This window comes from Prionailurus viverrinus, chromosome B3, assembly GCF_022837055.1.
Source record: "Prionailurus viverrinus isolate Anna chromosome B3, UM_Priviv_1.0, whole genome shotgun sequence".
Classification (NCBI taxonomy): domain Eukaryota; kingdom Metazoa; phylum Chordata; class Mammalia; order Carnivora; family Felidae; genus Prionailurus; species Prionailurus viverrinus.
This window is the reverse complement of record NC_062566.1, coordinates 232370-259981: the sequence shown is the minus strand read 5'-3', so window position 1 is coordinate 259981 and position 27612 is coordinate 232370. Positions and strand designations below refer to the sequence as shown.

Below are 27612 nucleotides of genomic sequence, written 5' to 3'. Positions count from 1 at the left end.
ACTCAAAAGCCTCCGGGCTCGGCTCTCCGGCCCGGCACGCGGGGCCGTTACTGACTGGCCACAGCCCATTTTCTCAGTTGTCTTTCCAACTTGCTTTGCCTCCCAGGCTGGGCCTGTGGCTTTTCTCACTTCTGTCTCTTCCCACGTGGTTCCCTCGGCCTGGAACACCCCACCGTCTCCTTGGCCTGAAGGAAGGATACAACTCAAATATCCTCTTTCCTGATCACACCTGGTCTCTCACCAAGCAGGGGTGGATACTCGGCCCTCTGTGCCCTCAGAACGCACGACTGCTTCCGCCTACACGTGGGTCCTTCCAAGTCCCCCGCCAGCGGGGCCAGGTTGGCACATCTCTGTATCTCATATCCCAGCGGCCATCGCGGTGCGATGCTCAGTAAACGCGGTGGAGAGGACCAGAACCTGTGGCGTCACCTCCACCTCCCACAGCTGCGGGCACCTGCGAGCCCCGCTGACCGGACCCGTTCATAATAACCGGTCACGGCAACGACACACGGGAGGGACCGTTCATGCCTCCTGCCTTCATGCAAACCTTACCGTGCCCTGTCTCTGTCTCCCTTTCCTTGCCCTCCCTGTCCATCTGTCTCAGGCTGCGGTTCCTTCTCGCCCCTGTCTTCTCTGCACAGGTGTCCATGCTCCGGGCCAGGGCTCCTTCCAGACTCGCATCCTTGTTCCCCCGAGACCCAGCCTCACGCAGGAGCCACAGCGGTCCCGAACTGGATTACTCACCTTAGCTGCAGTGCCATTTGCTGTATTTCTTTGTTTCTCTCCGTTTTGCTGCTTAGTCTTTCTCTTAGTTCTTGAATTTCTATGAGGCCAAAACAGTTCCCGAACATTCTCTCCCTTCCGTGCTGCTGCATCTCTGCTCTCCTTGCCCAGAGCTGGAGTGGGTCCTGTGCTGATGTCAGTGTGAAATGACTGGGTATCTGCAGGTCCCTCTAGGGATTCTCTCGAGCATCTTCCTAGAATTGCTGAGAGAACCCCAGGAGTTCCTTCCCGGGGACTGTGTAGGTTCCCACAGGAGCATTCTGGAAACCGGAGGTGAGGACGTGTAGTTGTCCCACAAATCGGAAGCTCAACTGGCATTTGGTGGCCGGGGCCACGCAGACGAAATGCGATTGTTGAGACAGTCCTGACCAACGCACGTGCTGCTGGACGTGCAGGGACTCGGGGTGGCTCACATACATGCAGCAAGGGCATCACCTGGGAACCTCCTAGAAGTGCAAATTCTCCAGCCGCACCCCCAAACTTGAGGTGGCTTTATAATGTGGTGACTCGGCCAGGTAGAACCACATCCCCCCGGAATTCCCTTCCCTGTATGTTTCCAGGTAGAGCGAGCCACGAGGGTCACTGTGGGATGAGACCTGGAGGAAGTTAAGTGGCTGCCATTTTGCTTTGATGCCTGGGCCGTGGGGCCGGTGCCTTTGCAGCTCACCCCGGCGCCGGTCTGCATGCGGCCGCTCTGTCTCCAGCGTCTCCCACTCCTCGGCCACGGGTGGGCTTAGCTCCGTGGCGAAGGGTGCCAGCTCCTCCCGCAGGAGACCCACGTCGTCAACACTGGAGACAGCGAGAACTGACCCGCTCCAGGTGGTCCCGGCTCTGCCCTCCTACACCCACCTTCCCTTCCCAGCTGCCTGCCCGCGGGCCCCAGGCCCAGCTCCCCCAGGTCCGTAAGGTCAGGTCTGTGCGCGCATGCGTGTGAAGTAGCCCCGGCTGGCCTGCCTCTCTCACTAACCCCTGGCTGGTACTCTTACTGGTCACAAACTCCAGGAGCGGAGCCCAGCAACCTGAACCAGGTCTCTAGGTGCTTCTGACATATGTGAAAGTTGGAGAACCGGTGATGGAGGGGAGCCTTTTTTACGTGGACCTAGACCCTAACTTTTTACATCTACGGGAGGACAGCTTTGCACGGTTTTAATAGATCCGAATTTCCCGGAAACTCGACTCCTATAGAAAACAAGGGAAAATAGGGGCACCTGGGTGGCTCGGTTGGTTAAGCGTGTGACTCTTGATTGCAGCTCAGATCATGATCTCGCGGCTCGCGGGATCGAGCCCTGCGTCGTGCTCACAGCGCGGAGCCTGCTTGGGATCCTCTCTCTCTCCCTCTCTCTCCGTTCCTCCCCTGTACGTGCGCACTCCCTCTCTCTCAAAATAAACTTAAAAAGTAAATTAGGGAAAACGGCACATTCTTTTGTTCAGAACTTTCCAAGGTTTTTGCCAATTCCAAAGAGTCACGTCCTCAACTCCTTGGTGCGTGAGTCACAGATACGGCACACACCTGTACTGGTCCGTACTTGGAGCGGTCCTGTTCTCGATGATTTTACACACGTATGAACATTTATGTATTGAAACACATATTCTTTTGTATTCACACTGGGTCTGAAATTGTAAGTAATCCATCTTCCCTGTAAAATTTTATTTCAGGGCAGAAAAGGGGTACTCACAGAAGGCATGCTGGGGCTGACAGTGTTGAGGGCCACCGTCTAGTGTTAATGACCGAGCTTGAGCAAGGGTGTCTGTGTGTGTGCATGTCTGTGAGCACACCCGGTTTCTGGGCCATGTGTTGGTATTATAGGATTATATATGGTATCATATGATTATAGCACCTTCATAAGAGGAATCGGCTAGTTCTCCAGTTTTTTTTGTTTTTTAATGAAACCGTCTTCATGGCATGGGAACTTGCTGTTCTTTAGAAGTTTAAAATAATGGGGGCGCCTGGGTGGCTTAGTCAGTTAAGCCTCGGACTTCAGCTCAGGTCATGATCTCACGGTCCACGGGTTTGAGCCCCGCGTCAGGCTCTGTGCTGACAGGTTGGAGCCTGGAGCTGGCTTCGGATTCTCTCTCCCTCTCTCTCTGCCCCTCTCCCACTCATGCTCACTCTCTCAGAAATAAATATTTTTAAAAAATACAGTTTAAAAAAATGTACCCACAAAATTGCCCTACCCCCAACATTCTTTTTGGTGCTACTCCTTGAAGTGTTTTTTTTTTTTAAAACATTTTATTTTTTAAATGTTTATTTAAACTTAAAAAAAAAATTATTTATTGAGAGAGAGAAAGACAGAGTGGGAAAGGGACAGAGAGAATCCCAAGCAGGCTCTGTGCTGTCAGCGTAGAGTCCTATGTGGGGCTTGATCTCACGAGCGGTGAGACCATGACCTACGCCAAGATCAAGAGTCGGACACTTAACCAACTGAGCCACCCCGGCATCCCAGTTTTTCCTTCTTGAGTATTGGGTAATTTCAAATTTTCTACTAAACTAGTAGTTTATAAATATCTATGTTTTTAAGAAAATTAACAGTATCGGGGCACCTGGGTGGCTCAGTCGGTCGAGAGTCTGACTTCGGCTCAGGTCATGATCTCATGATTTGCGAGTTCGAGCCCCACATCGGGCTCACCGCTGTTAGCTTGGAGCCCACTTTGGGTCCTCTTTCCCCCTCTGTATGCCCCTCCCCCACTTATGCTCTCTCAAAACATAAACACAAAAAAAGAAAATTAACAGTATCTTGAGATTTTCAAATTAACATGTAATTGTACACAGTAGTCTTTTACAGTCTTTGTCCTATTTTCTTTCTTTCCTTTTCCTTGCTTAATTCATAGAGGTTTCGATGTGGTGCCAGCCTTCCGGCTTCAGACCCATCCTGGTTCCGTCCCCTCTGCTTTATGCTGCAGGTGCAGACTCCTGCTGGCTGCCCCTCTGCGCTCCCCTACGGACGAGCTCCGGTCACATCTGGTCCTCTGGACCTGGGCACAGGCAGGATGCTGGGCGGCGGAAGGAGAGGAGCCAGGGGACTCGGCCCGTCTGTACTTCCTGCATTCTCCCGTGGTCGCCTCGGCGGTCCCCGCTCCTGCCCCGTGGCTCCAGCCCCCGCCAGCAGGATTACTGCGCTCCCCTCCCCACTGGGAGGCCCGACGGTTCAGCTCTGGTCACCCGTCCCCCCCACCCCTCTGTAACCCTCCGTGTAACTTCCTGCTGTGGCTCACGTCGCGGGCCCCACCTTCCCTCGCAGCCGCTTTCAGATGCCTCGTAACTAAATCCCCACGACTGAATTATTCGGGGTGTTTGGCCCTGTGGCTGGACGATGACTGATTGATATGCATTTTATCAGGATTTTTCAGCAAAACAGCTTCTCAATTCATGCATTAACTCTACTATTTTCTAAAATAACTCATTTCTGCTTTTACTTGGTGACATAACATAGGTTAGACAGTGGTATGCTGCAGTATTTGCCAATTTCTGTGGGGTTAAATATTTCCATTTTGGCCATTTTCAAACTACTGATGTGACATAACTGAACAGGGCTGAGAAGAGAACAGAATCAGCTCTCGAGGGGGCGTGGGGGAAATGAGGAGAAGACTTCAGAAAATGGTAAAAATGATCACATCTTGAAACTGGGTATTTTAAACTCCAAAATGTAATGTTCCCTCGACTTCACTGTTAAACTGAAAAAAAACAAAACAAAAACACATTTCATTTGAAAATTAGGTTTTTCTCACTTCAAAATAATTCCTAAGTGCTATGAATTGAATTGTGCCCTCAACCCAAATTTCTACGTTGCAATCCTAACCACCAATGTGACTGTATTTGGAGATGAAGCCTTTAAAAGATAAATAAGGAGGGGGCGCCTGGGTGGCTCAATCAGGTGAGCACGTGACCCTTGGTTTTTGACTCGGGTCATGATCTCAAGGTTTGTGAGATCGAGCCCCACGTGGGGCTCTGGGCTGACAGTGCAGAGCCTGCTTGGGATTCTTTCTCTCCCTCTCTGCCCCTCCTGTGTGCATGCTGTCTCAAAAATAAATAATAAACATGAAAAAAACAGGAGAGGTAAATAAAGTTAAATGAGGTCATAATGTTGGGGCCCTAATCTGAAAGGACTGAAGGACTCTTGTCCTTCCAAGAGGAAAGAGACCAGAGCCCTCTCTGCAGGGACACAAAGAGGCCATGTGAGCACAGAGATGGTGGCTCCCACAAGCCAAGAGAAGAGGCCTCATGATGAAAGTTGCCGCCACCCGGATCTTGGACGTCCAGCCTCCAGACTGTGAGTACTGAGTTTCTGCTGCTTGAGCCCCCCAGTCTGTGGGGTTCTGTTACGGCGGCCCGAGCTGAGGAATACAAGTATGCCCTCCCCACAGCCAGAAAACCAGAGCCGTGATGGTCACCGTTTGTTCGGGGTGATGAAAGTTCTGGAATTGGATGCGGTGATGCTTGTGCAATGCTGTGGGTGTACTTCATTCTGTGCAATTGTATGCTTCAAACTAAAAAAGACCACAGATTGTTATACGTATTTTACCACAATCATTTCTCCTTTTTCTTTTTTGAGAGAGAGAGAGAGAGAGAGAGAGAGAGAGAGAGAGAGCGCGCGCGCGCGCGACAGCGCCCAAGTGAGCAAGGGGCAGAGAGGAGAAGCGGACTGAGGGAGGAGGAGGCTCACCCGAAGCAGGGCTCAAGCTTACCCAACGTGGGGCTTGAACTCACGAACCGTGACATCATGACCCGAGCCGAAGTCATATGCTTAACTGAGCCACCCAGATGCTCCCCACAATCTTTAAGAATTGACAATATACCAAACCACTCAGTCGTACACTTTCAATGGGTGAATTGTATGGTGTGTGAACTGTACCTACGGTGTGCGAATTACATGTCAATAAAGCTATTTTCTAAGAACTCAGAGTCCAAACAGTGACTAGTAATCAACTAATTTCAAAACCAAAATGGCTGAACATTCTTTAACAAGTGGGACAGTGAGAAATTATATGTGATGGGGATGCAGCGGCACTTTAATATCTGCTACGGACCGGACTGCCAAAAAGAAACGTCCCTTGGGCCTACTCCCCTGGGAGGGCGGGGGCTGGTCTGGCAAGGTGCCACCCTGGTGAAGGCTGTGTTCCATGGTGGACCGGGGGGTGGGGGTGGGGTCCCAGCCTCTGCCCGAACTCGGGGGCCGCAGGGGGTACCGGGGACAAGGCCTGTCTCCCCACCCTGGCTCCCAGCACCCTGAGAACTATTTGCCTCCCATTTTTTTTTAATTTTTTAAATGTTTTATTTATTTTTGGGAGAAAGAGTGCAAGCAGAGGGGGGGCAGAGAGAGGAGAGACACAGAATCCGAAGCAGGCTCCAGGCTCTGAGCTGTCGGTACAGAGTCCAACATGGGGCTCAAACCCACGAACCGTGAGATCGTGACCTGATCATTGAGCTGACGCCCAACCTACTGAGCCACCCAGGCGCCCCTGGGGTTGACTCTTTTTTTTTTTTTCATGTTTACTGGCCCATATACATTTTGAGTTCTGTAAAAAAGTTCACAAAACTGGTTTACAACATTTGCTGTTGTTTTGGTTCTCGCTCTGATACTGTGAATACAGACAGGGAGGAAACACTGCCGTTCTACACGGGGGGTGGGGTGAGGGCAAAACGGTCGCTGCCAAGTGTTTATTGCGCCACGCATCTTGCCAATTATTTTTTAATACATTACATTACTTCTAACTTTCCCAACAACCCTGGGAGGCGGTTATCACTAAAACTGGGGCTAAGAGAAGCTGGTTAATTAGCCCAAGGCCCCTGGGCTGGGAACGGGGACCTGTGGTCACTTGAGTCCTAAGGCAGTACCTTGGCTTTCCGGTAGCTCCTTCTCTTCTTAGAGGCCTGGGCAGGGAGAGGCTGGAGTCAGCAGGCCGCACGGTGGTCCACCCAGTCCCACACGTGCAGAGAGGCGTCGCTTGCTGCCGACAACAAGGTCCTCGGCTTGTGGGGGTGCCAGGTGTGGGTAGTGACCAGTGGCGCAGCATCTGTCTGATTGTCTTCCAGGAAGATGTGACCTCTGTGAGTGAAGACAGGTTCTACTTGGCCCCCCGTTCCGTCCCAAGATGTGGCATCATAGACCTGGACTGTCCCATCAAAACCTGAGGAAGAACAAGAAAAGAGAGGATTGACACTGAAACTCTAAGGTAATTTTTCATTTTTTTGAAAAAAGTTATCTCTATGCCCAACGTGGGGCCTGAACTCACGACTCTGCGATCAAGAGTCGCATGCTCTACTGACTGAATCAGCCAAGCACCCCTAAAGTAATTTTTAAAGTTTGTTTGTTTGTTTGTTTATTTATTTAGAACGTGAGTGTGTGGGAGGGGCAGAGAGAGAGGGGGAGAGAGAGAATCCCAAGCAGGCTCCACACGGTCAGTGCTGACTCCAATGTGGGGCTCGAACTCACGAACCATGAGATCTGACCTGAGCAGAAACCAAGAGCCGGCTGCTTAACCGACTGAGCCACCCAGGCGCCCCACCCCTGAAGTAATTTCATAGTTTGCTCTGTGGTACTAAAACAGGCTATAGGATGAAAAGTCAAATAACAAGATGCTTAAGGCCAGGGGCGCCTGGCTGGCTCAGTCGGTATGGCATCCAACTCTTCGATCTCAAGGTCATGACTCTGAGTCCCACACTGAGTGGAAATTACTTTAAAAAAAGAAAAGATGCCTGAAGCCAACCGAAGGGCACATATCCTCTGCCCTCAGTGTCGGCTCCACAGGGCATGTGATGGTGTATTTCTGTCGTTCATCTATTATGTGCCAGGCGTGAGGCCAATCCTAGACATGAATTCTTTTAATCCTCAGAACTGTATGAAATCGGTACTCTTATTCCCTGGGGAACCAGGGAACTGAGGCCTCAAGAGTCTTTTGAGTCTTGCCTCCAATTCCAGTCCTGCCACATGTGAACCCTCTCAGCAGATGGCCTTGCCTCCTGCTTGGTAGGGATATGGAAGGCTTTAGAGAGAAGCACCCTCCTGTCCCCCATGACTTAGCTCTACCCACACTCACTCCAGCCCACTGTCTTCTTGCTACCAAAAAGCCAATTCCTCCACCAAGCTCGGTTCTTTCCTTCTGCTCTTTCTGGATCCTGCCATTATCAACGATCTTTTCTTAATCTCTCGACTATTCTCTCAACCTCTCCCTTCAATGGATCCTTCCCACTGACTTTTAGAGATGCTCACTAACACCCTTATCCGGCTAGAAACTGCCAGGCCAGACCCAGGAGCCTACGGACCCGGTGGCCTGCTATCATTCGAAAAGCAAGCAGGCTGGGAAGCACTTTGCCATACCCTCAGCTCTTCCTGGAGCCGTCCCGGGGCCACCTTGCTGCCTCGTTCTCTGCAGGCCTCTCGGCCAACGTCAGCTCCAAGCTCCCGCCCAGGTAGGAAAGGCCTGCTACTGATGTGGAAGTTTAGTAGCCAGAATGGGGAAGGGCCTGCCACAGAAGCACCTGGAGAGCTGACCTCGAACTTTCAGCTCGGGGCCAGATGTATTACGGGGCTGTAGGCTCCTTCCTGAGCACCATACGGTCCTCTGGAAGAGAGGGATCAAGTAACAGACACGAAAGGATGCCCGGCGGTACCTGAAATGGCCAGGCAGTCATCCAGGCCTGGAGCCCAGGTCACTCGCAGCAGCTCTGGGGCGGGGCTCGGTGCGGACACGGGGCACCGCCCCGAGCTCACAGGGTGGCAGAGATCCCGGGGATCAAGGAGACAGAGCTGCCCGTCTGAGCCAAGGCTGGCAATGCTGGGCCCAGGGCCCCGGCGTCGGCCCCCAACTTCAGCACACCACCTCCTTGCAGCGGCCCCGGGGCCGGGGCCGGCATTCTCTGACGGCGCCCACTTCTGGCGGATGTCAACGAGCCCCAGCCGGCCCGAGGCACAGCAGAAGGCAAAGGTGTCTGCGTCCAGGACCTGCAGGCTGCTCAGCTCCTCACTGTCGCCGACCCCTGGAAGACACACGGTGACACAGAAAAGCTGCTGGAGTCACAGGAGTCCGGCCGGGCAGGGGCCCCTTCCTCCGGAAGCTTCCCTCTGGCCCCAGGCACCTCGCCACGCTCCGCCCAGCTGGGTCGGTGCCGGTCCCGGGCCTGCCTCCTCCAGCCCCGGTGCGGGAGCCCCTCGAGGCCAGGGCCCGCCTCGCCTCCACCTGGTATCCCCGGCACCTGGCACACGCGGCTGAACTCTGTTCTTCACACGGCTGAGGGAGGCCGCCAGGAGAGGCCGGCGAGGGCCGAGCTGCTGCGGTACCTGAGGAGTACGTGGTCTTCTGAGTTTCCAGATCCACAACCTTCAGACCGCGGAGCCTCGCCCCGTGCAGGACTCCGGGGGCCATCGAAGAGAAGATGGCCACCCTAGGCCAGAGACTCCCCTCCTCCTCCTGCACGGCAATGGTGCTGACAGCCTGAATGACGTCTGGGGGGAAAGGAGGAGAGGCTGAAGCCCGGGACGGTGAGGAAGTCTCCAGACCTCACAAAGTGAGGGCCGGCCAGCAGTCTTCCCTCGTGCCTTTAGGAGGTCAAGGAAGAGAAAGGGAGCTGACAGGTGGCAAGGGAGGATGTGAGACATGAGCACTGTGTTCCGCTCCCATTTCTGAAACGGTCACCAGTGCTTCCGTCTCTTTCCAATTTGTCCTACACACGGTTCTGCAGAGGGGAGATAATGAACCATAGTAGCCACCTCAGAACCCCAAGAGCAGTTGGGGCTTTTTATAGTTTTGCAAAGAACAAATAAAGACAGAAGAAAGCAGAGAGCACCCTGATGATGTCATTTACATCGTAGGTGAAAATAACGGTACAGAGGTCACGAACTAATAGTATTTCTTCAGACGCATGTTCCACGACCTCCAGCGATCTGCTGAAGCCCAACAAGTAACGGTTACAACACAGATGTCGTCTTCAGACATAGACGGGGCGGGAAGGCCCACGACGTTGTGAACAGAAGAGTCGCCGGACCTCAAGTTGAAGGAAATTTCAGTTGTGTTTGTCTCAGCCTGCTTGGTTCTCACCGCCACCTGCTACGGTTGCTGCTTCTCTTAATGGCAGCCATTTTGGACTCGGCTGAGAACAAGGAGTTTGCTGCACACACTACTTAATGGGGGACGCAGATTTTCCACTTTTTTTCTTGCTCCAAGACAGGCTCATTATTTGGTCTCCGCATTCTCTGAAGAAAACGGAGACCCATCTATTCTTTAAATTCCGCAGGCTAGGTAAAAGCCAGCATGAGGAAGGAACGGGTAAGAAGGAACGCTGACGTGGCTTGTCAAGCGAGCACATGGCAGCGAGTCCCCCTGAGAGCGTTCCCATCCCAGGGGTGCACGGCCGTGTCTGGGCCGGGCTAGAATGCAGACGGCCCTTGCGTGTTGCTCCTCAAGCCCACGGGCTCCGGGTGGCCTTGCCCCAGACTTATTGAACGTAATCGCTCCTTCCACAGGAGCTACGCAGGCTCGGAGCAGACACAACAGCTGAGCCTCAGGACCAGCGTTGGTCTCTGGGGAGCACCGGTGGGGATGGGATTCAAACCAGACCCAGGAGAGCCTGCCTGACTCTCCTGGGCCACGTGTGAGCCCCTCTTCCCTTTCCACACCCTCTGAGGAGCCTGGAACAGATTCCCCAGGACCTGCTGCTCAGATGTGATCTGTCCTCTGATGGGGGAGAGGAGGCGGCCACGGGAGAGCCGTCAGAGACCTATTTCAAAGATGGGGTGGGAAACAAGGCTTCGGAGCCTCCTGACTGGAGAATCACTTTATAGTTATTCAGAAAGAAGTGCAGGCCTCCTCCTCCTCCTCTCTCTAGTCAGTGGTAAAATGCTCTCCTCCAGGGAATCCACACCACATTTAGCAAACCAGCCCCAAACGGAAAAGAGAAATGACTAGAAAATCAAAGCAAAAGACACAGTGAGGCACCTCTAAGAACTTGGCAATAAAAGAAGGCTGTGGCTGAGGATTAACCCAACACAGAGTAGGTCAGAGTAGAGGTAGGCACACTCCTAAGGAGTCAGAATGGCGCCCTCACCTGCAACACTGAGCAAATGGATGAACGGTGATCTAAAGGACGGTGGTGTCCCTGAGAGGGGGCTGTCTAGCCATGGGAACAAAGAAAACACTGGGGTCTGTCCAGGGCAGGAGGGGCCACGCCAGACTGAATATTGAACTTCAGAGTGGATACAGCAGGTGAAATTCAGCTGAGACCTTTCGAAATGTATTCATCCAGCTCAATGGTTTCCCCAGCCCTAGTGAAAAAAGAGGCCTCGGGCGCTCACCAGGGGCACGGACGGCAGTGAGGCCTGGCCAGCAGAGCCTTCTCAAGTTTTATACTTTCTGCCTAAGACAACTTGCAAAAACACAATCTGGAAACTTCTCAGCTGATTCCTCTTGTTACGGTTTCATTTAGCACGCAGTCTTTGATTACATTCCATCTTCTATAGGCAAAGAATAAGGACCTGGAATATTCCATGTTTAGGGATACTCATGGCAGTCTTTTGAGTCTGCTGAGTACGTCTGCCTCTATAAACAGATTAGTTTAGGACGTGGTAACAATATCAAGTTTTTGAGACAACAAAGCTGGGGGTCAAAACCTGGACCTTGGAACATTCACCTAGGTAATGCTACGCTTTTAGGCTTCTAGGCAAACAGCTGGCCAATCTTCCCTAGGCTCTGGAATGTTCTGCTCTAATATCTAGGGGAAGGTAAGTCTTGATCTGATTTCCCATTCCCACATGAATGTCAAAGCAAGCCCCCTTCGGCTAGTAGCTCTCCTGGGCCTGGGGCTTTAGGTCCTATTTGGTACCTGGTCCCAAACAGGTGCCTCCACACGGTGAGACTCCTCTCCCACTCGTCTCTAAACAACTGCCACCCCACATGGCCTATTTTTAGGCAAAGATAAAGAAACAACTAAAAGTTACTGGCATAATTATGGACAGACAGAAAGATCAGTGGAACAGAACTGAGAGTCCAGAAATAAATCCTCGTATTTATGGTTAAGCAACTTTCAACACAGGCATCAAGACAAATCAGCGGAGAAAGGTGAGGCTTTTTGACAAACAGGGAAGAGACAACTGGATATTTCCACGCAAAAAGATGAACTTCGACTGTTACTTCAAGCCATACACAAAAGGGAACACTAAAGAGATCACAGGCTTAAATGCTGGTGCTAAAACAAACTCTGGGAGAAAAATAAAACAAAGCAGAGGGGACAATCTGTGGGTTAGGTAAAGATTTCCTAAATAGGACCCTGAGAGTACAGTCCTTAAGAGAAAACACTGACCAACTGGACCTCATTAAAATGTAGACCTCTTATGCTTCAAAACACTTAGTTTTTTTTTTTTTTTCAACGTTTATTTATTTTTGGGACAGAGAGAGACAGAGCATGAACGGGGGAGGGGCAGAGAGAGAGGGAGACACAGAATCGGAAACAGGCTCCAGGCTCTGAGCCATCAGCCCAGAGCCTGACGTGGGGCTCGAACTCCCGGACCGCGAGATCGTGACCTGGCTGAAGTCGGACGCTTAACCGACTGCGCCACCCAGGCGCCCCCAAAACACTCTTAAGAACGTGAAAAAACAAGCTACAGACTGGGGGAAAATATTAGCAAAACACGTACTGGGCGAGTAATTTGTATGTGGGACGTACAGAGGACTCTTACAACTCAATGAAGACAAAAAAGTAAATCAAAAACTGGGCAAAATATGTGACCAAATATGAGCACCAAGAAAAGAAGAAGCATCTATGTTTTTGCTTTGCTGTTGTATCCCCAGCTGGACACATCCAAAGAGCACAAAGAGGAATTGTTGACTGAATGAGGAGATGTTAGCTACTGCTACAAATAATAGTAACAGTAATTATCATAACTGTTCCCCTTTAAAAAGTTTATTCTGAGAGTGAGAGATGTGATAGGGGCAGAGAGAGAGAGAGGGAGACAGAGAATCCCAAGCAGGCTCCGTGCTGCCAGCACAGAGCTTGACATGGGGCTGAAACTCATAAACCGTGAGATCATGACCTGAGCTGAAACCAAGAGTTGGACGCTTAACCGACTGAGCCACCCAGGTGCCCCTTTCTTTCTTTCTTTTTTTCAAAGTGATCTCTACGCTCAACGTGGGGCTCAAACTCATCGCCCCAAGATCAAGAGTCACAGACTCCACAAACTGAGGCAGCTGGTACCCCCGTAAATGTTCCCTTTCATTGACAAATCTGCCTCCAGGAACCAGCTCAAAGCAAAATGGAGGCAAGGACCACATTGCTGCTCAGTAAGTACCCTACCACTTTTTTTCAGAGCCCGTACACCTGTACTGAGATCAATTATTATCATCTAACTATACTTAGACCCTGACATGGTTCTGAGCAGACCCTGAAGTTAGACTAGACCCATGACCAGGTCGTGTTACTATCTTTGTAACTTTCAACAAGTTAGCTTCTCTGGGACAGACTCTGTTCTCAGACTTCTGAGAATATAATGATATCATGCATGGAAAGTACTTGGTACAGTGCCTGGAGTATAATACGCTTATTAATATTACTGTCACCTTGTACAGATTATTGGTTAATTTGAGCAAGTATCTATTAAACGTACAGCGAAACCAGGACATCAAAGGGCCTGGGACAGCATGCCATCTCAGCCTGCTGGGGGTGGGGGAAAAAAACAACAAAACTGCCTCATGAAGATCTGAATAGGCATTTCACCAAAGAAGATATATGAATGGCTGATAAGCCCATGAAAAGATGCTCAATATTATTAGTCATTAAAAAGATGTAAATGAGGGGCACCTGGGTGGCTCCGTCAGTTGGGCGTCCGACTTGAGCTCGGGTCATGATCTCACAGTCCGTGAGTTCAAGCCCCATGTCGGGCTCTGTGCTGACAGCTCAGAGCCTGGAGCTTGTTTTGGATTCTGTGTCTCCCTCTCTCTCTGACCCTCCCCCCGTTAATGCTCTGTCTCTCTCTGTCTCAAAAATAAATAAACGTTAAAGAAATTAAAAAAAAAAAAAGATGTAAATGAAAGCCACAAGCAGAAACAATTTCACGCTCAATAGGATGGCTTTAACAAAAAAGACAAAAACAAATGTTAATGAGGACATGGAAAAATAGAAACCCTCACACACTGTTGAGGGGAATGTAAACAATGAAGCCATTTTGGAAAACACTTTGGAAGTTTCTTTAAAAAATCAAACATAAATTTACCACCTGACCCAGCAATTCCACTCCTGTCTATCCAAGGGAAATGAAAACTTATGTCCACACGGAGACCCGTAGATGAATGTTCTTGGCGGCATTCTTCATAATAGCCAAAAATCAGATCCATCAACTGGTGAAGGCTGGCCCAACAGAATAGATCCACGCAGTGGAATACTAATCGGCCACAAAAAGGAACCACTGATTCACAATGTATCACTGCCGTTCGTCCTGACAGTGTCTGGGGCACCAGGTGCCACCAGGTGTGACACAGAAGACCTCAAAGCACTGTGAGAAGCGAAAGAGGCCACATACAACAGACTGCATACTGTACGATTCCACTGACAGGACATGTTCAGAAAAGGCGAACCAACTATAGAGACAGGAAGTAGGTTAGTGGTTGCCTGGGGCAGGTGTGGGCATGGGGATTAGCAGTAAACGGCACAAGAGATGTTACTGGGGTTATGAAAATGTCCTAAAACTGATTTATAGTGATGGCTGCACAGCTCTTAAATGTACTACAAATCACAGAACCGTCCACTTACAATGTGTGAATTTCAATAAAATTGTAAAAAAATCATCATAGGTACAAGGAAACGATACAAACTGGCAGCTACAACATTAGACAAGTGACAAGTGACAAACAACGAGGGAAAAGCCCTCTGAGTCAGCAACTTCGAAAAGCAAATGAGCACAAGAGCGGCCGTTCTGTACCAGTGAAACTTGGGGAGAAGCCGACAGCTGCCAGCCAGTTTCTGGGAAGCGTCTAAGCGAGGCGGCGTGGGGCCGGGGACAGAGGGTCACACAAGCAAAGGGCCGGTTCCAACAGTGGTCCTGAGCCCCCGAGGCTCGTCTCCATTCTGGCCGACGGTGGAAGGATGGAAGGGGCTGGATCAGGGCTGCAAGCTCTTGGCGCCTCCCGGATGGGAACCCGCAGACCCACTGCCGGAAGGAGCCCTATTCCGCGTGAGGGAACGGGATCAGCACTCCCAGCTCCTTTTCCTGTTGCCGCCAGGGAGCAGAGTGACCTAAGAGGGAGACCGGTCAGCCCCGCCTCGCCTCCTGCTCGCTCCTTAAGTTTCCATGGCCACGAAGAAAGGGGACCTCTTTGCCCCCGCCGCCACCTCCTGCAAGAGGCGAGCTCACCTGAGCGACCCCAGCTCTGCCCTCGCAGCCGCCCCTGCCGGGGGGAGAGGCGCCGCTTCACTAGGTGCTCTGCTCCCGACTGGGTCGGCCAACTCAGTTCCTGGAGCGAGCTACAGGAAGCTCCATTTGGAGCTGTAAGCCGGACTCTGGTAGCTAATGCATCTTTGCCCGTGACCAAGTAGATACTGCATTTTCATTCCCGCCTGGCTCCGAGAATGCTTTTTTTCTTTTTTAGCATTTATTTTTGATAGAACGCAAGCGGGGCAGGGGCAGAGAGAGGCGGATGGAGGACCTGAGGCGCGCTGTCAGCACAGAGCCTGACGCGGGGCTCAAACTCACGAACTGTGAGATCATGGGCCGAAGTTGGGTGCTCAACCGACTGAACCGCCCAGGCTCCCCTGAGGCTCTTCTTAACTGGCTTACATTCGGGGCAGGGGTGTAGGAGTATCAGCCCAGCCCCCACCACGTCAAATTCACTCACCACTGTCCTCTGTCACCTTCCACACATGCAGGTGACAACCTGGAAGACCACTGGTTACCAGCAACCTATTCAAACCAGATAGGAAGTATCAGTCCAGACGGTGGGGCGCTCCCCCGCCTACCTCCCCACCCCCCACACGCACCCTCAGCTTGGGATCCCTACATTCCCCACACCGGGAGAGCTTCCTGCAGGAAGGGGTCAGCAAGACCAGTCACCCCCATGTAACAGATGAGGGACAGCCCCAGAGCTCACGGGAGTCACGGGACTGAGCCCAGGCTTCTACGTGGCCTGGTGGGTCCTCACAGAACACCAGCACGGAGCCGGAACACGCAGCCCTGACCCAGAGACTCTCTGCCCCCGCCGACTGGGGCTATTAGTCCCTGCTACCCAGCACCAGCTCTTTGACAAACTGCAGTCCCTGGAACAGCTCTGGTGCTCTGTGGGGAACATTCGTCCCCAGGTCTGCGAGGGACATGAAGGTACCAGAACAATGGTTTTTTAATATTGTGAATCCGGATGTGTGGGCGCGCCTGTGTGCTGAGAGGGTAGGGGCAGAGGTGGCGATCAAGAGGCAGGACGCCCCGGACATTTCTAGCCGCTCCACCCCAAATGGAAGGGCTGGGTCACGGAGCTGACCATACCTTGTGTCCAGCACGTGCTTCAGATCAAAGACAGACGTGTCTGAAAATCCTCCGTGGCGTACCTTGAAATCTCTTTCTGGGAATAAGCCCTGAAATGCAAAGGGGTGGCTGGTCAGAGAGCCTGCTTTCCCAAGGAACGTTTCAGATGAACTCTGGGGGGGGGGGGGGGGGGGGGGTACGGACAGAGAGAGAGAGAGAGAGAGAGAGAGAGAGAAAGAGAGGTAAAGAGAGAGAGAATCCCAAGCAGGCTCTGTGCTGGCAGTCCAACTCAGGGCTCAAACCCACAAAGCGTGAGATTGTGACCTGAGCCAGTGGGGCACCTTAGCCACCAGAGCCACCCAGGCGCCCCGGTTCTTCTAACGATAAAAATGCAACAGCCACCAATTGTCCAGTGTTCGCCGTGTCAGGCACTGTGTTTAGTGTTTTTTCTACATCATCACATTGAATTCTTACAACCACCCCGTCACGTAGGTTCTTGTAATCACTCCGATTCGAAAATGACAACACTCGGGCACAGGGCGCTTGAGCAACTTTTCTAAGGTCACACAGGGATTACGCTGCGAATCTGCACCCAAGTCTGTCTGACCAAAGTTCATGCTCTCGGCCACCAGACGCCACTATCTCCACTATCTCCACTATCTCCCCGTGAGCAACCGGAAGCAGAGGGAAGGGAGGTGGCCACAAGCAAAAGAAGCCAGGGGTGAGGTAGGAGGTAAATAAGGCCTCTCATCAAGGCTCAGGATGGGTGAGCGAGCTCCCGGCTCAAGCTTGAGTGGTGGGGATGGGGGGGGGGGGGTGGGCATCAGGAGCACTAGGCAGGAAGCTTCCCCCCAGGGAAACAAAGGTCAGGCTGCCCTATGAGATGGGTCTGAGAGATTCCACAGCAACCCTGGGCAGCTACTACCTCTTTTCTTCTTCACATGTTCTCTTCTCTTTGCTTCTGAAACACTGACCTTTTCTGACACCCCTCCTACTTTGAAGACTATTATTCCTTCTGAGTAGGTGCTGTGGGTTCGTCTTCCTCTAACCGTTCCTTACGTGTATTCCCTGAAGTTTCATCTTTGGACATCTTCTGCTTTTATTCCTGAGACACTACAGTCATCCTAGGTGATCTCAACCATTCTAAGGGCTTCCACCACCCTCTATACCCTAATGGCTCTCTAGATCTATTTAAAAAAAAAAGAAAATTTGGTTTCATGTTTATTTTTGAATGTGTGAGCAGGGGAGGGGCAGGGAGAGTGGGAGACAGAATTGGAAGCAGGCTCCATGCTGTCAGTGCAAAGCCCGATGTGGGGCCCAAACCCACGAACTGTGAGATCATGACGCGAGCCGAAGTCACACTGCCAACTGACTGAGCCACCCAGGTGCCCCTGGATCTCTTTTTGATGACGTTAAACTGCCCTCTTCCTCTGGGAGCCCCCGTAAATTTCAGACATTCTGTAGCACTCCTCTCTGTGGGTACTTGCCTCCCTCTATTAGACTAGAAGGGGAGAACCGGTGTTTGTCCCTCTCTCTTTCTGGTGTCCAGGGCAATACCTAGTAGACAACAGGAACTCCCTAAAGGTTTAACAAAAGGAGACACACATGCTCAGCATTTATATTTCTAGTTACCTGGTTTTCTTTTACAGAAAGTCTGAGAGGTAATAACAGATGAAGAATCTCATTTTTTTTCAGGCTTTCATAGCCAGCAACACAGACTCCTGGAAAAAGAAGAAGGAGCTGTGACAAACTGCTAGGAAGATCCTGGACCATGGCTGGGATCTAGAAATTCCGGCAAATCCCCCAAAGCAAAGACAAATTCCTCTGCCATTGGTATGCAGCCTTGTACTGGGGAATGGAAGAGACTTAGACCTTAATAAGAGGAATATAAGCGCTGACGGAGACCAAGAAGAGGCCTCAGATTCCCAGAAGTGTGGACTGGGTCCCTCTGGGCTGAGCTTCAGAGTCCCAGCCTGAGAAGGAAGATTCCATCTCCTTCAGGGCCAGGTAGGGCACATCACCTTTGTCATCAATCCATTCAAGGACTCGTGTGGCTTCGGAAAGGTCGAATGCATGGAAATCTTGGTACCTGCATGATAAAGACACAATGTCACATGGTGCGCACCACTCTACAGCTGTTCAACAACTCTGAGAGGGCGGTGTGATCCGGTGGGTAAGGGACCCAGGCTCTGGAGTGAGGCAGACCTGGGAGCAGGTCTTGTTGCACATTTTAACCCCCGTGTGACTGGGCCCAGGCCAGTCACAATATCCCTGAGCCTCGGTCCTCATCTATAAAATGGGATTCCCAGAGTACTCAGACTTCCTTCCCAAGGTTGATGTGAGGAAGCAGAGAGACAGATAATCTGTTCAGAGATCCACTCCGGCTGGCGCAAAATAATTGGTGGCTCGTGTGATTAATTCTCCTCCGCAAGCACTGCGCTTCCTAGTGCACTGCGCTTCCTAGTACCCCACACAACGGCGCACATAGGCGGGTGCCGCTTCCTAGACGCGGGAGCCGACTTCCAGGCGGAGTCCTCGGTGTCGGCCCCCCCCCCCCCGCCCACTCCAGGGTTCTTCACGCGCTCCAGCCCGCACCCGTCCCCCCGCGCGGCCAGCTGCAGGCCCGGGTCCCACGTCCCAGGCCCACAGGATTTACAAGCGCAAGGATTCCACCAGCCAGTCCTCCGCTGACTCCATGGCAACGCCGCTTCCGCTACCCCACTTCCGCCTCTGAGAACCTTCCCGGGCAGGCGCGAACCTCTCGCGAGAAGTGGGCGCGGCCGGCTCGGGCTGGGGGCGTGGCTCACGCCAGCGGGACGGGGCCGAGAGGTGTCCGACCGCCGACACCAGCGCTCGGTGCCCTTGACCGGCTGGGTCCGGGGTTCTCCCGGCAAAAGCTCCGGGGAAAATGACGTAAAATCCGGGGTTCCCAGGATGTCAGTTCCGGGCGGGGCCTCAGGGACCTAATACCCGCCCGTTTTACGACAGGATATTTGCAGAGCAAAGTGTCAAGGCCAGAGAAAATACAGGATGCCCGGTGAAATTCGAATTTTAGATAAACAAGTTTTTTTTCTTATAAGTATGTCCATGCAGTCTTTAGGACATCTCATATGAAAAAACTATTATTTAAATGAAATCAGAATTTAACTGGGTGTCCTCTATTTTTATTTGGTACCTCTGGCAACTCTACCAAAGGCCAGAGAAGAGAGTAAGCAGACAGCGAGGGCTGGATCCTAGCTCGGCTCACTCTCTTGCATGTTCTGAGCACTCCCCTCGAAGCTTGGCGTGGGAATGAAATGAAATGCGGTAAGCAAAACCCCATCTTGCAGTGTAGGCAGCTCCCTTTTACAGGAGAGGAAACATGAGACCTGCCTGTGCCAGCAGGTGGCAGAGGTGAGTAAGAACCCAGCGCCTGGCACAGGACCAGGCATATAGAACAGGCCCTGAGTACCTGCTTGCTGAATGAGCGACTGACTTAGGAGTCCTCAGGAGGCTGGTGTCGTGAAGTTTTCTTGGCTTTTTGGAGCCAGCTCCATCTTACTGAGCATCCTGTCCTCCAGTCTTGCGGCCCCCCTTTCCCTCCCATGCCCTCAAACATAGCTGGAAGGAGAGGATCAGACATGCTTCATAAAGAGCTGGGTTTTATTCACAACTTCAACAGGGAAGCAAGAAACACAGCAGGGACGTAATTTGTGTCTGCATTGGCAATATTCCTGGCGACACAACCAGAAATCACACTAATGGAGTCACAGAGATTTGAGGCCAGGTTTTACGTCCAGATGGGGCCACTGCCAGGGTCCCGTTCAGCTCCTCCCCTGGGAGGGCACGGTCCAAGCCACGTCGTCGTATCTTCCTCATTAATGGTGTCACTTCTGCACCGCTCGCACCAGCAGCCTCCTGTACCGAAGGGGAACACACAGAAGAACTGACCTGGGCGGAGCGGGGAAATGACAGGGGCGTCCTGCCATTCCTAAGTGCTAGGCGTCCACAGAGGCAGGCAGGGGCAGGCTCTTAGCCTAGGCAGCCTCCCCCTAGCGCCTTTCTCCCAGAAGAAGAGGTGGGAGGGGTCGGGGTGGTGGTTTTCCCAGGGTGACAGCCCAACCTCAGAGTGATCATGACAGTCAAGGAGATCACAGAAGTGAAGTCCATGTGCGTGCCTGGCCCTGGGCCAGTGTCAACGTTTTCCCTCCCCCGCCCTCAGCTCTGCCCCAGACCTCACTTCTGAAGCCCCATCCTCTAGTGCTAGGTACTGCTTCCTCTGAGACTTGCTAGTTGGTCTGCATGCTTTAGGCCTTCGAGACCAACAGCCCCAGCCAGAGGTGACATCATCTCCGTTCAGACTCAGCCAGCCCAAGCTCCTGGCCCTTACATCTGAGGTCCCCAGGGGCTGGCAATTCTGTGCATGAGGAGGACCAGGCATGCTGACTGGGGCTGGGGTTAGACCTTCTCTAGGGAATGCCCCCTCCCTTCCTTCAAAAAGTGTGCACTATATGCTGGGCACAGTGGAGGTATGAAGGTGAGTCTGTAACAGGTACTGCTGATAGCTCCTGTTTACGAAGTGCTTTCTATGTGCCAGAGTTCATGCTGAGCATGTGACACAAAAGGTCTTGTTTAATATGAGATGGGCGCTATCAATCCCATTTTATAAATGAGGAAGATGAGGCTTAGAGGGGTTAAGTGACATTTTTAAGGTCACACAGCTACTAGTTAGGTTAGGAGCCTAGCACGCTGTCCCCAGAACCCACATTCTACCACATTACACTGCCTTCTGCCCACAGTAACAAAGTACCGGGAAGGTTGTGTGGGGTGGGGACCGCCTCAGGAGCAGGGAATGAAGAGCTGCCCTTCCACCAGGCCAGAGACCAAAGCTGGCCTGGCTCTACTTTGGGGTCTTGGATCTCATAGGTCAGTGGTTTATGACCAAAGGTAATCTGGCTCCCTCCCCCGACCCCCTCACAAGAAGGCCTCTGGCAATGTCTGGAAAAACCTGTTTTTCTGTTGTCACAACTGAGCAGGGGAGGATGCTCTAGTGGATAGAGACAAGGGATACTACAAACTTCCTACAATGCACAAGACAGCCCCCACAACAAAGAATTATGCAGCCCAGGATGTCAAGAGTCCTGAGGTTGAGAAACCCTGCACTGAGGGTCACTGAGGCAGACGAGTGACTGGGAAGAGCACTGGTCAGGGCGAACAAGGTCTGGACTCCGTCTTGGATGCTGACTCTCCTCCTCTCTGGGCCTCAGGGTCCCAACTGTAGCCGTAAGTATCCCCGAGGCACGGCAAACGTGGACAGCTGGGGTGGGGCAGGCCTGGGGGTGGGGGGCACGTCCTGCTGCAAGAGGCTGGCTAATCCTAGGCTGTGACTTTAGACTGAGGACTCGGTGAGGGGGAACTTCTTCCCTACTGGGAAGGTCAGCTTCCTTTCTTCAAAGTCTTCTCCCTTTGAACTCTGGATCATGGGGAGAGCCTGGAATCCCTGGCTTTCTGGGGCCCATCATACCTTGGGGAGAAGTCACACCCTAAGCCCCGGGCTGGAACCAGGAGCAGCTGGGTCTCTCCTGGTCCTGAGGTGGGAGCCTGGCTCACCTGGGGGTGAGGTGCTGGGCTGCTAAGGCTCACGCCCAGAACTTTCTTTAGCAGGAGGATCCTGGGCAGATCGTGACTCAGCTGCCGTCTCTGGTCCCTCAGGGAGATGTGGGGAGCTGTTCCCAAGAGGAATGGGCTGGGGGTTTCCAGGCTCTTCTTGCCCATGAAGTGACCTAGAAAGGAGGTGCCAAGGCACAAGGAAGGTGGGGAGAGAGGATCCCATCTCAGTGGGAAAGTTCCCCATCTCTCCCAACTTTCAGTTCTCATGGCAGGAAGACCCACGGGCAACCTTCCTCCTCCCTCTCCTCCTCACCAAGGAGCCACAAACACCCCGGGGTTGGTAGCAAAGCCCACCTCCGCTTTTCCTGAACAGGAGAGGATGGCACAGCTGGAAGGAGGGAAACTCTGCCAGCTGTGCTGCCTGCTTTCCAGGGGCCGGGAGAGGGCAAGGAGGAAAGCGGAGAAGGAAGAAGTGTCTGCCAGGTGCAGGGGCAGAGAAGACACACCAGAGGACAGAAGAGGATTCAGTAGACTCTTGCCTAAGGCCAGGGGCACCGGCTGGCAGGCAGATCTAGCATCCAGCCCCAGTTTTGCTTTAACTGGCTGAGCGATCTCAGCCAAGTCACTGAACTGTCTGGGTCTCAAGTTTTCCATCTATTAAATTAGACGGGTTCCAGGGTCCTCATCTGCACAGACACCAGAGTCCGTGGCTGAGGAACGGCCTGAGAAGGGAAATGGGATCAGAGCACGGAGAAGGGCGCTTGCGCGGGTCCCGAAGACTTACCGGTGGCCCAGAGGTTGCCCCGCGGGTGCACTCGGATCTTGCTGGCCCTGCTGCGGGGCTCCGGAGAATCCCAGCTGAGCGGCGCGGCGCCCGCAGCGAGCAGAGCGAAGAGGAGGAGGCCGCCTAGCAGCCGAGCGCCCCCCGCCCGCAGGGTCATGGCTGTGCCCTCACCGAGCCTCCGCCCCGGCGCGCTTCGCAGCCACTACGGCCGGGGCCCCAGCCTTCCCTCCTTTTAAACCCGCGCTCCTGGGGGGGGGGCGGAGCCTGCTCCGAGGAACCCGCCCCTGGCGCGCTCGCGGTCGCCCCGCCCCCGCAAGATGCGAGGCGCCGCGCCCGTCGCTTCGGCCACCGCCTGGGTACCGCGTCCGCAGGGCGGCGGGCGCCCAAGCCCACTATCTTCACGCAGAGGACCCCCCACTACGGGGAGGGGGGGCGGGGCGAAGCCCGTTCCCCTGGCCGCCCCCTCGCCTCTCCCACTGGCTTTTGGGCCACGAGTGGTTACTTCTTGGAGTCTCTCATTTATAAGGGTAGAAGTGGGGGCGAGGACACTGGCGCTGCAGTGCCCAGCAAAGTCCCGGGCACCAGGCGAGCCATAAAATGCCTGCCAGCCCTTCCCTCTTCGGGAATACGACCCGTGTTCACCCTACTCTCGGCCCTCTCACCGCCAGCTCACCAGAGGTGATGTCGAAACCACAGCAGGTGCTGGGGTGGGCAATGCAGAACAATGGATGGGGGGATAGTGAACACCCCTCGCCCCAGGAACGGACGCTCTACTTGGGGGGCGACCAGCCTATCACTTCGGCCGAAAGCGGATCTCTGGGTCAGGGAAGTAGAAAGAGCACCAGACCAAGAGTTCATATGCAAACCGTGTGACCTCGTTGAAGCTCACTTTCTTCGGCTGTAAAACAGTAATAACCACGTTGCCCCGTTTTTAATAATTTTACATTTCTTAGCACAGTCACGTTGTGGCAGGAAGCAGCAGTCCTGCAGACGGCCCTCTCACAGCCAGCACTCTCCTCCTCCCAAGTCCACACCTGTCTTGGAAAGAACTTTTGGGTCAGTGGCATCACTTAATGAGTAAGACACTGTGCTCCAGAATAATACTTTTATTTTTGCTTAAAGGTTCACTAAACACCAATGTTCGGGAGCATCAAGGTAGGCACAGTAGGGAGACAGAGGGTAATTCCCAGCTGCCAAGGGAGTTTACCGTCTCATTGGAGAAACAGAGCACCAAAGGAGTGAATGATGGGGGAGCGTGAGTGCAGACCAACCCGGGGTTCTGGGCTCTTCCCTGAAACACTGCACAGTGTGGCTGTGACAGAACCTACGCCCCAGTGTGGCTCAGTAATGCTGCTTCGTATTATTAATCTCACACGTATCCAGCGCAGCACGGGCTGCTAACTCTATGGATCACCATCCTAAACGGGGAAGTGTGTATGAGAGGCTGGTTGTCATGCTGAATTCCCAGGAGCATGACATACAGGACAGGGACACTCCATTTCTGGCCCTGGCTTTTCCCCCAATCTCCTTGCTTCTCACCCCCCACCCTGGCATTTACACCTCTCTGCATTCTTGTCACTGTTTAGCTGTGGGGTACAGATATAGCTCTTATCACCTTCCCATCACAACTCCCTCTGTGACCCCCTCCCTCTCCTCTGGCCCACGGATGTAGAAATTAGTGGGAACACACACGAGGAACCTTATTTGGTAGGTTTCTCTCTCATTTTATAACTGGAAACAGGCTCAGAGGTTGAGTCACTCGCCCAGACGTCACACCAGAATCAGACTTCGGGTCCGCTTGGATCACTCTGTCAGGCCCCCAAAGTCATGCGGGGCAGATGCTATTTCCCTAAACCACACCCACTCCCATTTTACCATCAAAGTGTAACCATCTCAAAGCTGGTCTGGATTTCTCAGGGGAGAAAGGGGGCAGGCACTGAATTTAGAGTTTGCCCTCGCTTCTAAAGGTGACCCTGGGACCGTGGGTTCTGCTCCGACAGGTTCGTTTACACTCCAGACAAGCCTCCTCTGTCACAGCATGGGTCCACAGCTCCAAGACTGTCCCCAGGTGCCACCGGGGAGATCATTTTATCTGTCAGGCTAGCACGGCAAGCACGGGGGCCTGAGAACCCTGCAGAAAGAAGCAGGGTAGCAGCCCCACCGCCAGCCATAAAACACTGTCCCAGGGATGAGCAGCACTAGGCAAGCAGAGAGGGTGGCTTGCCCAAGACCACAATTCCAAGCTCGATGCCCCAGTGAGTGTGCTAGGCTCTGAGTTTAGAACGAGGACCTCGAGTGCCCGCTGCCTGTTCCCCAAGTCTACTGTGACGGCAAGGGAAGTCTAAGGGCCGCCATCCCACTGGGAAGACGGACAGTGAATCATCTGGAGGCTCGTGGAGAAGCTCTTCAGTGCTCACACTTGGCCCTTCCCAGGTTTCTACAACATTCAAGGATATCCGAAGGCGCAGAGAAGATTCATAGGACAATCCAAAAGATGATTGAGGGGTGAACGATACACGGCAAATCCTCTTATAACCAATGCCGACGAAACATTTAAACTGCACCATGGTTTTTAATCAGAGATGGCTTTGAACAAAGGACACATGTATTACTCTTTGCTATATTTTCATTAAATTAGGATCAATTACAAGTTACATCTTTTCACAACTGCATCTTCTCTGTTGTTGTTTTCCAAAGGTACTTACACGCACGTTCCTTTGATCACCGACACTATTTTGACGTAGCAAAGACCGGTATGACGCCTGTTTTATAGATGGGTTAACGCAAGGACAAAGCGAGTCAGTCACACAGAAACTAATAAACAAATGGAGAAAACCAGAGTGCACTTCACACACGCGAAAGGTGCGGAGGACAACGGGGGAAGGGAAAAGCAGAAACTCGGACACACACGAGTCTGGTGAAAAGGAAGGACAGTAAACCCAGAGCTGCTCAGAAAAGGACGCTGTAGGAGCACTGGTGGCACACTCTTGAGCACAGATCTGTGCCCGTGTGGGCCGGGAGGCTGAAGAGAAGCACACTGAGCTGTATCTCAGGTCCTGCTCAGGAAAGCCGTGTAGAATCAGGGAAACAGCAGAATCCTTAAGAGAGGAGAGGAGACTCAGGGACGGAGGATACAAGTTCTCAGCCAGAGGGAGCACATAAAGATTAGCTAGAAAATCAGAACACTAACCGTTAGTAAGGAAATACTGCAGAAACCGAAACTGCCAAAACACAAAGTGGTTTTTAAAGGCAATATTCAGAAAAAGAGAAAATCCCTCCATCTGACAAAGTGAGGGCAATCCCAACGGTGGCTAAGGGGGCAAAGCAGCTGCTGCTCAGGGACGTCCCGAAAACCCGAGAGAGGGGGCGGCCCCAGGCCCAGCACTCATGTTACCTGGGTGGAACCACCATGTACTTCAGGGGACATTTCAGTAACTGAAATAAATACCCCTTAAGGTCCAGAGCGCCTCACTATTTCTGAGCGATTCGCTCATCTGAGCAAAGCCCACACGACAGCCTAGAGCCTCTGAAGAATTCCCACGAGCCCTGTAGGCGTGGGATCTATTCCAAATGAAAGGGTCTCATCAGATGTGACAGAGGTACAAGGACAGGGTGATGACCCCTAACAGCGTGACATGAAAACAGCAACAGGCAGATCTCTTAACTTCTGGTTTCTCTTATGTAAAATGCAAGTTTATTCTGAAGACTGAATGAGAGAAAATAAAAATCTGTCACAGATTCAAAAGCACTTAGCCGAGCACATGGCAGACTCTAAGTACCCTGTCTTATTAGCTGGGTCCTGGGAAAAGCAGAGCCTGCCTCACATCTGAAGCCCATTACAGGGGAGGGAGGGGTCCCTGGGTAGCCTCTCAAAGTGTGTTGACACCACAGTCAGCAAAATGCCTGTTACACTGCAAGCTGTCTGGTAGACTAAAAAGGCTAGCATATTGACCTCAGCTTTTGGCCCATTCCAAGAGACAAGTGCTAGAGCGATTTCTCTTTTTTCGCTTAAATGAGTCGTCAGGCTGACCACTTGGATCAAGTCTCATGCCAGGGATTTAGTTGCCTGCCTGACACAAATCCAGAGTACGAACTCTCTTAACTAGACTCCTTGATTTAAAGCTGGAATCCAGCTTATCAATCTAAATCAACTGGCCAATTAAAGGAAAGGGAAATGACTCTTAACCAAGAGTAGGTACCATTCCAGAAACTCCTAAGATTCGTAGAATAGGGATTTATAGTTTAAATTTTTTTTTTTTTTTCAACGTTTATTTATTTTTGGGACAGAGAGAGACAGAGCATGAACGGGGGAGGGGCAGAGAGAGAGGGAGACAACAGAATCAGAAACAGGCTCCAGGCTCTGAGCCATCAGCCCAGAGCCCGACGCGGGGCTCGAACTCACGGACCGCGAGATCGTGACCTGGCTGAGGTCGGACGCTTAACCGACTGCGCCACCCAGGCGCCCCTATAGTTTAAAAATCATATTCTCTCCCTCCACATATGATATGTATACATATTCAATGTAATATAACTGTATATGAGAGTCAGATTCAATATAATGTAACAGCATATGAGAAGGAAGTCAGTCTTGTTTTTACAACAAAAACGAGAAAAAGCAAGGGAAAATATTCTTTGCTGGAGAGGATGGAGGTTGCATATAACAGACCTGGGGGGGAGTTGGCCAGAATGGAGAAGAGGGAAGAGATTTTATGTTTCTTAAAAGAGGCCATGAGTTTTAAAAGGTTAAGGAACACCGTTCTACAGGAAAGGTGCCGGGGGCTCCTGGCTGGTTAGACGGGTAGCCGGTGTTTGGCGAGGTGGCTCTGTGCGGAAGCGGCCGACCATACCTGTACTACAGAACGTTCTCTGGAACAGTTACATGGAAATCGTGAGGCTACTCAACGTAGAGATTACTGCAGAACATCACCCAGTGCCCTTGTGGTGGGGTCCCAGAAGAGAGATGTCTTGGTCCTCGTGTACCATTACAAGGTTTTTTGGCGTTGTTGGTGGTTCCATTTTATG

The 27612-nt window shown here is 52.3% G+C and overlaps 2 protein-coding genes across 4 annotated transcripts; both read right to left on the bottom strand.

Annotated features, from left to right (window-relative positions):
• Positions 1 to 3439: 3439 nt before the first annotated feature.
• Positions 3440 to 18934, bottom strand: WDR73 (WD repeat domain 73). Of its 3 annotated transcripts, none has more exons than XR_007153199.1 (9): positions 18874 to 18934; positions 18239 to 18306; positions 17850 to 17938; positions 16239 to 16327; positions 15598 to 15662; positions 9060 to 9224; positions 8393 to 8758; positions 6617 to 6909; positions 3440 to 5268 (listed from the first exon to the last, which is right to left on the bottom strand). XR_007153199.1 is itself a non-coding variant. In XM_047863669.1 (8 exons), exons 1-8 carry the CDS (start codon positions 18912 to 18914, stop codon positions 6674 to 6676), a joined length of 1119 nt encoding a protein of 372 aa, XP_047719625.1. In that variant the 5' UTR covers positions 18915 to 18934; the 3' UTR covers positions 6185 to 6673. The 3 variants fall into 3 exon arrangements, 1 of the variants encoding a protein (XP_047719625.1); XR_007153198.1 differs by having other exon boundaries at positions 3440 to 4455; XM_047863669.1 differs by lacking the exon at positions 3440 to 5268 and having other exon boundaries at positions 6185 to 6909.
• A 907-nt stretch (positions 18935 to 19841) lies between these two features.
• Positions 19842 to 22903, bottom strand: NMB (neuromedin B). The gene is made up of 3 exons (XM_047863670.1): positions 22591 to 22903; positions 21807 to 21979; positions 19842 to 20114 (listed from the first exon to the last, which is right to left on the bottom strand). The coding sequence occupies exons 1-3, from the start codon at positions 22745 to 22747 to the stop codon at positions 19950 to 19952; spliced, it is 495 nt and encodes a 164-aa protein (XP_047719626.1). The 5' UTR covers positions 22748 to 22903; the 3' UTR covers positions 19842 to 19949.
• Positions 22904 to 27612: the final 4709 nt, after the last annotated feature.

Coding starts and splice junctions, on each gene's coding strand:
- WDR73 (XM_047863669.1), bottom strand. CDS start 18,914: ATGGAGTCAGCGGAGGACTGGCTGGTGGAATCCTTGCGCTT. Junction 16,328..17,849: donor TTTCTGTAAAAGAAAACCAG/GTAACTAGAAAT, acceptor TTTGCATTTCAG/GGCTTATTCCCAGAAAGAGA. Junction 6,910..8,392: donor TGACTGCCTGGCCATTTCAG/GTACCGCCGGGC, acceptor GTTCTTCCTCAG/GTTTTGATGGGACAGTCCAG.
- NMB (XM_047863670.1), bottom strand. CDS start 22,747: ATGACCCTGCGGGCGGGGGGCGCTCGGCTGCTAGGCGGCCTCCTCCTC. Junction 21,980..22,590: donor GGGCAACCTCTGGGCCACCG/GTAAGTCTTCGG, acceptor CCTCCTTTCTAG/GTCACTTCATGGGCAAGAAG. Junction 20,115..21,806: donor GCCCAGCACCTCACCCCCAG/GTGAGCCAGGCT, acceptor CCTTCGGTACAG/GAGGCTGCTGGTGCGAGCGG.